General features: G+C 56.6%; 5 protein-coding genes across 5 annotated transcripts; 3 read left to right on the top strand and 2 right to left on the bottom strand.

Moving 5' to 3' along the window:
• Window positions 1–86: 86 nt before the first annotated feature.
• On the top strand, window positions 87–1,666 carry ACA1_201670 (DNAJ heat shock domain containing protein; the record flags this gene model as incomplete). Its single annotated transcript, XM_004341846.1, has 9 exons — window positions 87–107; window positions 192–241; window positions 333–393; window positions 501–630; window positions 727–821; window positions 895–995; window positions 1,076–1,193; window positions 1,275–1,376; window positions 1,490–1,666. The coding sequence occupies 9 exons, from the start codon at window positions 87–89 to the stop codon at window positions 1,664–1,666; spliced, it is 855 nt and encodes a 284-aa protein (XP_004341894.1).
• Window positions 1,667–1,835: 169 nt separating this feature from the next.
• ACA1_201660 (DEADbox ATP-dependent RNA helicase 35B, putative) lies at window positions 1,836–3,945 on the top strand (the record flags this gene model as incomplete). The annotated part of the gene is made up of 4 exons (XM_004341845.1): window positions 1,836–2,963; window positions 3,014–3,228; window positions 3,310–3,508; window positions 3,667–3,945. 4 exons carry the CDS (start codon window positions 1,836–1,838, stop codon window positions 3,943–3,945), a joined length of 1,821 nt encoding a protein of 606 aa, XP_004341893.1.
• A 228-nt stretch (window positions 3,946–4,173) lies between these two features.
• ACA1_201650 (DNA repair protein RAD51, putative) lies at window positions 4,174–5,519 on the top strand (the record flags this gene model as incomplete). Its single annotated transcript, XM_004341844.1, has 5 exons — window positions 4,174–4,266; window positions 4,340–4,484; window positions 4,578–4,688; window positions 4,764–4,950; window positions 5,027–5,519. 5 exons carry the CDS (start codon window positions 4,174–4,176, stop codon window positions 5,517–5,519), a joined length of 1,029 nt encoding a protein of 342 aa, XP_004341892.1.
• A 180-nt stretch (window positions 5,520–5,699) lies between these two features.
• On the bottom strand, window positions 5,700–6,665 carry ACA1_201640 (uncharacterized protein; the record flags this gene model as incomplete). The annotated part of the gene is made up of 4 exons (XM_004341843.1): window positions 5,700–6,061; window positions 6,150–6,195; window positions 6,290–6,408; window positions 6,497–6,665. The coding sequence occupies 4 exons, from the start codon at window positions 6,663–6,665 to the stop codon at window positions 5,700–5,702; spliced, it is 696 nt and encodes a 231-aa protein (XP_004341891.1).
• Window positions 6,666–7,160: 495 nt separating this feature from the next.
• Window positions 7,161–7,616, bottom strand: ACA1_201630 (Rpp14 family protein; the record flags this gene model as incomplete). The annotated part of the gene is made up of 2 exons (XM_004341842.1): window positions 7,161–7,357; window positions 7,454–7,616. The coding sequence occupies 2 exons, from the start codon at window positions 7,614–7,616 to the stop codon at window positions 7,161–7,163; spliced, it is 360 nt and encodes a 119-aa protein (XP_004341890.1).
• Between the last annotated feature and the right edge of the window lie 8 nt (window positions 7,617–7,624).

Below are 7,624 nucleotides of genomic sequence, written 5' to 3'. Positions count from 1 at the left end.
AGAGCCACCTGCTGACGTCCTTCGTTTGCCAGTTCAAACTCATCAACGAAGCGTACCAAATCCTGTCCGACGAGGGAAAGAGAGAGATGTACGACAAGTTCGGAAAGGTGAGTCTCCGCGCCCAACCGAAGAAGGCGTGTTTGTGCAGCTCTCCTTTTCCCTAATGTCACGTGCGTTGGTCGTTCCTCCAGGACTACGTCTCTGGCCAAGGCGGCGAGGTGGACATATCGTTCGCGTTCAAGTACCACCGCCCTCGCTCGCTTCAGAGCTTTTGTTATAGTCCTTCTCGTCCTTTTCTTTTGCTGAACATTGTGCCACCACCTTCACCAAAGGATGCTGTTCGGTGCTGGCAAGTTCGACGACGTGATCGGAGAAATGAACCTCTTCTCCTCGGTACGCGCCCACTACACGAACCACAGCTTCTTTCGTTGTCGCCCCATTGTGCTGACCGATCTTCGTTCAACAACCTTGCAACTGCGGCTTTGTGTTTGGGCGAGCAGTTCATGGCCGACGAGCAATCGGAGTCTGCCAAGGCGGAGCAGGAGAAGGCGCAGCGGGAGAGGATCGAAAAGCTGGCCACCACCCTGCATTTCATCAAACTCGAGCCCTACACCGCTGGCAACACCAAAGGTGCGCAGCAGTTTCCGCAATCCACGCGCACGGAGCTGCGTTGTGCTCCCGGTGCTCATTACATGACATGCACGCGACACACGACACAAATTCTAGAATGGGTCGTTCTCATGGAGCAGGACATCGAAGAGAAGCTGGAGGTTCCCGGCGGCGCGTCGCTTCTCCTCCACATCGGCTATATTTATATACAGGTACGGCCCTTGTTCGCCGATCGGGTGGGGCGTCGCTCTTCTCATATACTTTTTATAATGTGCACAACAACAGGAAGCAAAGCAACACGATAACCGCTGGTTTGGTCTCGAGAGCTTCGTTTCCGAGCTCTCGGAGAAGGGCCACATCGTATCCGAGGCTCTCTCCCTCGTCAGGTGAGATGCACAGCCCCCTTGAATGCGACTTACCCCACCGCGTACTGACTCTTGACACTGCAACCACAACGTAAACGCAGCGAGGCACGCAAGCTGCAGTTGGTGCAGCAGCAGCTGGAGGGATCGCAAGACACCGATGTTCAGATGAAGGCTCTCAACCAGGGCATCAACCTGGTGTGGAAGCTCGGTAAGCTTGAGGTAAAGACCCCTTCAAACCACGCGTCGCGCTGAGTCCTCGTTGCTCAACACCTGCACCTGTCGCTCCTTCCTCCTCTCCAGATTGAGCAGGTGCTGCGGCAAGCGTGCGAAAAGATGTTCAAGGACTGTAAGGACAAGAAGACCAGAAAGAAGCTCGTGGATGGACTGCGCAAGCTTGGCGAGGTACAACCACACATCGTCATCATCATCATCAGATGTGCAACACGATCGCTGCTCATACGTGCGATCGTCATCTTTTCGTCGTTTTTTTCTTTTTCTCTGTTCTTGTACCCCAGATGTACCAGAAGGCGGCGAAGAAGGTGGGCGTGGCCCGACGAGCGGCGCCCACCATCAACGACTTTGGCGAACACTTTGGAGGCGTGCCGCCGACTGAACAGCAGCAGCAGGATGGTACCGCCATCGGCGGAAACGAGGGCAAGAAGGCCAAGGGTAAGGACGGCAAGTGGGTGTAGCAACGTAATGTGTGGACCTCTTTGCTTGACTTGCCCCTTCCCTGAGCCGTTCTTCGAAGTCTTTGGGGCGGAAAATTGAAAAGAATGGGAATATTCCTTTGTCGACAAATAAGAGGGAAAAAAAAACATCAACCAAGCGATAGATCGATTCAATCGCAACAAAGAAGAGATGGAGGTGGCGACAGCTTCACGTAGCAGCGCCGTTGAAGAAGATGCTTCGCGTAAGAGGAAGCGATACGGCAGGAGAGAAGAACCGGAAGAGGGTCGCACGGGGAGCGATGCGAACAACGGAAATGGCGAAGACGACGAGGGCGAGGGGGTGGAGAAGTGGGTCCCCTTGAAGCAGAGGAAGAAGATGCTGAGAGAGAAGCTGGATCTCAGGCGGAAGAGGAAGACGGGCGCGAACGTGGAGGAAGAGGAGCAGGTGGTGGAGGAGATTCCCACGGCCGGGCCGCGTGCGATGCGATCGCTGCTCGATGAGAAGGTGGAGATGTTGCAGCAAGGTGAAGGCGAGCCGCTCGATCCGAAGCAGGAAATTCAGATAGAGGAGGCCGAGATGCTGGACGACACGGCCAAGGAAGCCAAGATCCTCATTCCTGTCGGCCAGAGGGCCAAGGATATCACTTTCTCAGACTCGATCGAGACCAGCTGGCGGCCGCCTCGTTGGGTGCGCGAGATGTCGGAAGAGGATTGCCAGGAAATTCGCGACGAGTGGCACATCCTGGTCGAGGGAGAGCGCGTGCCCAACCCCATCAAGCGATTCGAGGACATGAAGTTCCCGCGCCCCATCATCGAGTCTCTGCGCGACAAGGGCATCAAGAAGCCGACGCCCATCCAGATCCAGGGCCTGCCGGTCATCCTTAGCGGCCGCGACATGATCGGTCTCGCCTTCACCGGTTCCGGCAAGACGCTCGTGTTCTCGCTACCACTCATCATGCTCGCACTCGAAGAGGAGAAGAAGATGCCCATCACCAGCGGCGAGGGACCGTTCGGCATCATCGTCTGTCCGTCGCGCGAACTGGCCAAGCAGACGCACTCGGTGATCAGCCGCATCTGCGATTACCTGGCCCGCGCTGGTAACCCGCAGCTGCGCACCTTGCTGTGCATCGGCGGCGTGCCGTTCAAGGAGCAGGCCGACCTCGTGCGCCGCGGCATTCACATGATCGTCGCCACGCCCGGCCGTCTGCTCGACTTCCTCAAGAAGAAGAAGTTCACGCTCAACCTGTGCAAGTACCTGGCCCTCGATGAGGCCGACAGGCTCGTGGACATGGGCTTCGAGGAGGACCTCTCCGGCGTGGTCGACTTCTTCACCAACCAGCGCCAGACGCTGCTCTTCTCCGCCACCAGACCAAGAAGATCCAGGACTTCGCCAAGAAGGCCCTCGTCCAGCCCGTCGTCGTGAACGTCGGTCGTGCCGGTGCAGCCAATCTCGACGTCATCCAGGAGGTCGAGTATGTCAAGCAGGAGGCTAAGATCGTGTATCTCCTCGAGTGCCTCCAGAAGACGCCACCGCCCGTGCTCATCTTCTGCGAGAGCAAAACCGACGTGGACGACATCCACGAGTACGTTCCCTCTTCTTTTTTCCTCTTCTTCTGTGGTGCGCCCCTGGTGCTTATCGGCTAACAGTGCGCCTTTCCAAACAGATATCTGTTGCTCAAGGGCGTGGAAGCCGTGGCCGTGCACGGTGGCAAGGACCAGGAGGAGCGAGAGTACGCCATGTCCTCCTTCAGGGAGGGAAAGAAGGACGTCCTCGTCGCCACAGACGTCGCGTCCAAGGGTCTCGATTTCCCCGACATCCAGCACGTCATCAACTACGACATGCCCAAGGAGATCGAAAACTATGTACACAGGTACATATGACCGACGCCTTCACCCTTTACCCTTCATTCTCGTCGTTCCTTCTTTTTCCACCGCCATCAACCATCAACCATCACCCATCATCTAACCTTCTCTCGTTTCAATCGCTGCGTAGAATCGGTCGTACGGGTCGTTGTGGTAAGACGGGTATCGCGACGACGTTCATCAACAAGAACTGCGAGGAGACCATCCTGCTCGATCTCAAGCATCTGCTGCTCGAGGCCAAGCAGCGCGTGCCGGCCGTGTTGTCGTCGCTCACGGGCGAGGACGTCGCGGTGGAGGAGATCGGCGGCGTCAAGGGCTGCGCGTTCTGCGGCGGTCTCGGCCATCGCATAGCCAACTGTCCCAAGAGGGCGCACGCCACCCAGAAGCAGGCTGCCGGCACCTCGTCCAGAGAGGTCCTCACCGGAGGCGACTACTAATAAGGAGAGACCGAGACTCACCTCCCCTTCTTCCTCATGTAAAGCTGCAACCACCCAAAAAAACGGAATATTTATTCATCGGAGAAAAGAAAAAGTAACAACTCCGAAAATATTTTCCCGCATAAAGGAATGACAGGAATGTTTCGAGGAACGTTTTTGCAGCGAAGCAGCACCTTCTCTCTTCTTGTCTTGCGGCATTACCAGAACACCACACAGCACAACAGCAAGATGAGCCGTCAGAAGAAGCAAAAGGAAGAGGAGGCGGTCGTCGAGGCTGTGGAGGAGGAGGAATGCGGACCCATTCCTATCACCAAGCTCGAGGTACGCTTACTCAGTGTTCGAGAATTGAAAGGCCAAATCTCATGCGGAACTAACTCTTTTCATTTACGTACAGCAACATGGCATCAGTGCTGTTGATGTGAAGAAGCTTCAGGGTGCTGGCTTCTACACCGTCGAATCGGTGGCTTTTTCGACCAAGAAGGCCTTGATCGCGGTGAAGGGTGTATCCGACACTAAGGCAGACAAGATCCTCGCTGAGGGTACGTGTCTTCATGATAATGCGCGCCTCTCCAAGCTTAAGGCCGAAGCAAAAGGGCATTAACATCTAATCGATTCGACGTCCGTTCCTGCAGCCGCCAAGCTGGTGCCGATGGGCTTCACCACGGCCACTGAATTCCAGAAGCAAAGAGCCGAAATCATTCAAGTCACAACCGGATCAAAGGAGCTCGACAAGCTGCTTGAGAGTAAGTTCCCCGCGCCGCCTTCGAGAGATGTGCGATGCGCAGGGTTCCTAATGTTAATAATCTCTCTTCTTGCAGATGGCATCGAGACCGGCTCGATCACGGAAATCTTCGGCGAGTTCAGGACGGGCAAGACTCAGCTCTGCCACCAGCTGTGCGTCACCTGCCAGCTTCCGTTGGATCAGGGCGGCGGTGAGGGCAAGGCTCTGTACGTCGATACCGAGGGCACCTTCCGTCCGCAGAGGCTTCTTGCCATCGCTGAGCGGTACGTGCGCTGTGCCTTCGCTTTGCTCGAGCTGAAGTTTCGAAACAGCAGCTCACACACCACGGGTGTCCTTTAGATATGGCCTGAACGGAGACGATGTGCTGGACAATGTAGCCTACGCGCGAGCCTACAACTCGGACCACCAGATGCAGCTGCTGGCGCAGGCCTCGGCCATGATGTCCGAGTCGCGGTACGCCATGCTCATCGTCGACAGTGCCACGGCGCTCTACCGTACGGACTACTCGGGTCGTGGCGAGTTGTCGGCCCGTCAGATGCACCTGGCGCGCTTCCTCCGCACGCTCCAGCGACTGGCCGACGAGTTCGGCGTGGCCGTCGTCATCACCAACCAGGTGGTGGCCCAGGTCGACGGTAACGCGGCCATGTTCGGCGCCGACCCCAAGAAGCCCATCGGCGGTAACATTATGGCCCACGCCTCGACCACTCGCCTCTACCTCAGGAAGGGCCGCGCCGAGACCCGAATCTGCAAGATCTACGACTCGCCCTGCTTGCCCGAGGCCGAGGCCGTCTTTGCCATCAACGCCGACGGTATCGGTGATCCCAAGGAGTAAGTAGGTCTTCTTCCTCCGACAAACGTACATCATGAAGGGGACAACGACCACCACCGTCAAGGCACTAATCACCATCAACTCTCAACACTCTTTCACCCCTTCTTATGTACATCACCCACTCTTCTTGTCAAATACAAGCTCCTTTTCGTTTACAATCAAATTGCTCTCAACCGGTGGCTATCACCGGCTTTCTTGTTGGGGTGTTGCCTTCTCAACTTCGGCGGCCTCTTCATCGCGACTGCTTCGGCGGCGTCCTTCTTCCATCTCCTCGAGCGGCAGTGGCGGAGGCCCTTCCTCCTCCTCTTCTCGCTCCTCTTCCTTCTTCACCTTCTCCGCTTCTGCGCCTCTTCGTCGTCCGCGTCGTCTTCGTCGGCTGAGTCGCGTGGAGGAGACCATCTTGCGGTAGCGTCGCGCGGTGAAGCCCTGGTGTCGTTGGTTGAGCCAGCAGTAGGCCAGGCAGCCCAGCCCGCAGCACAACAGGCACGTGCCCAGCACGAACAGGCTCAGCAACACCATGATCACGATCGCCTTGTGTGTTGGGTCTGTGGTCGACAGCACACGCACGCACAGAACGGGATCAGACGTCGAAGCTCGAAGCAAAGAGCAAACACGGAGATGATGGGCACGCACGGCAACGAGACGACTCGCAATGGACGAGCAAGCAGTGGCACTCGTACTGCGTGGCGGAAGAGATAAGAAGGGTGGAGATGAGATGAGATGAGAATGGCGACAGAGTGCGTGGTGGTGGAAGAAGGAGAAGGTGGTAGTACGCTGCAGAAGAAGTTGTCGTTGCGTCCGATGATGCACTCGCAGAACTCCTTGCTCTTCATGCGGTACTGGGCCGCGCACACCTCCGGCCTTTCGCCTCTCCGCGCCATCTGCTTTGCGTCTGTGCCAGAGAAGAAACAACAAATAATAAACAACCAAAACCGACAAAAAGATTGAAGAGATGGTAAGTTGAGGTTGAAGTTGATTACCTCCGACTTCCTCTTGAAGAAGAGTAGGCGGGGGCCGGTCGTGAGGTGCCGGCGGAAGATTGTCATAGGGGGTAGTATCGTCGTGCTGTCCGCTATCGTACGGAAGGGACATGGGTCCGAGCAATAGCCCGAGCCCAACGAAGAACGACAGAATGGCCGCCCCCTCCATCTTCTTCGAGGCGGGTCTCGCTTGAGCTGGAGAGGTTCTGTATGATGAAGTTTTGTTGTGTGGCCCTCAAGCTTCGTCGTCTGGCACGGCTCAACACCAAAAGTAAAGGTGGTGTGCTGTTTCCTAAATGAACGTAGAACTCCTCCATTGCGGAGTTCTTCCCCTCTTGTCGAGTTCGTCGGCCAGCGCGCCAGACGATGGTGGTGACCATCACCACCTCCGACGTCGTTGCACCTCTATTGATCTTTAGCTTTATTGTTATGTACAGAGGCAAGGAAGGGGCTCGCGGCGTAGAGCACATCATGTGGCCATCGGCTCAGCAGAGGAAGGAGAGGATGGAGCAGGAGAAGGTGAAGCGGTGCGTTGAGCTGCAGCTTCTGCCTTGACGCCGTGCGCTGGGAGAGTCCTCGTGGTGCCAGGCTTGAGGGGAAACGCGATGGCCGCCTTCTGGCACGAGCGCACGCTCCCTGCAGCACGCGCGGCGGCGTTACAGCGTCAAAACAAAGGCCGACTTGTGCCATCAGGGCCGGCGGGCGGTGGCCAGGTCACAGTACCTCCGAGATGAACCAAGCGGAAGAGCACGGATCGCTGGTTGAGCGTGTTGATCATCGTGACGGCAGCCCACACCATCTTGTAGTAGTCTCGAGCGCAACGGATGATGCACAGGTTCGTCAAGTGATTCCAATATTTAACTGACGACAGAGGAGATGAGACGAAAAATGAGCGAATGAGATGAAGATGAAAGGCGCATAAGGTGCCTAGGGAGATGATGGGAAGCGCGAGCGTACCTTGCAGGGTCGCTTGGATGAGCCCGACGCCAAAATCGCCGAAATTGAGTTGAATTTGATGTTTCACTTCGCGCTTCAGAGTTTCGGCGGAGATGGAGGAGTCCACCATTCCATCACCCCACACCAACTCGACCAAGAGGTAGCGATTCTTGAATCGCACCATCTCGCACG

The sequence above is a fragment of the Acanthamoeba castellanii genome (assembly GCF_000313135.1).
Source record: "Acanthamoeba castellanii str. Neff unplaced genomic scaffold scf7180000084753, whole genome shotgun sequence".
Classification (NCBI taxonomy): Eukaryota; Discosea; order Longamoebia; family Acanthamoebidae; genus Acanthamoeba; species Acanthamoeba castellanii.
This window is presented reverse-complemented; position numbering and strand designations above follow the sequence as displayed.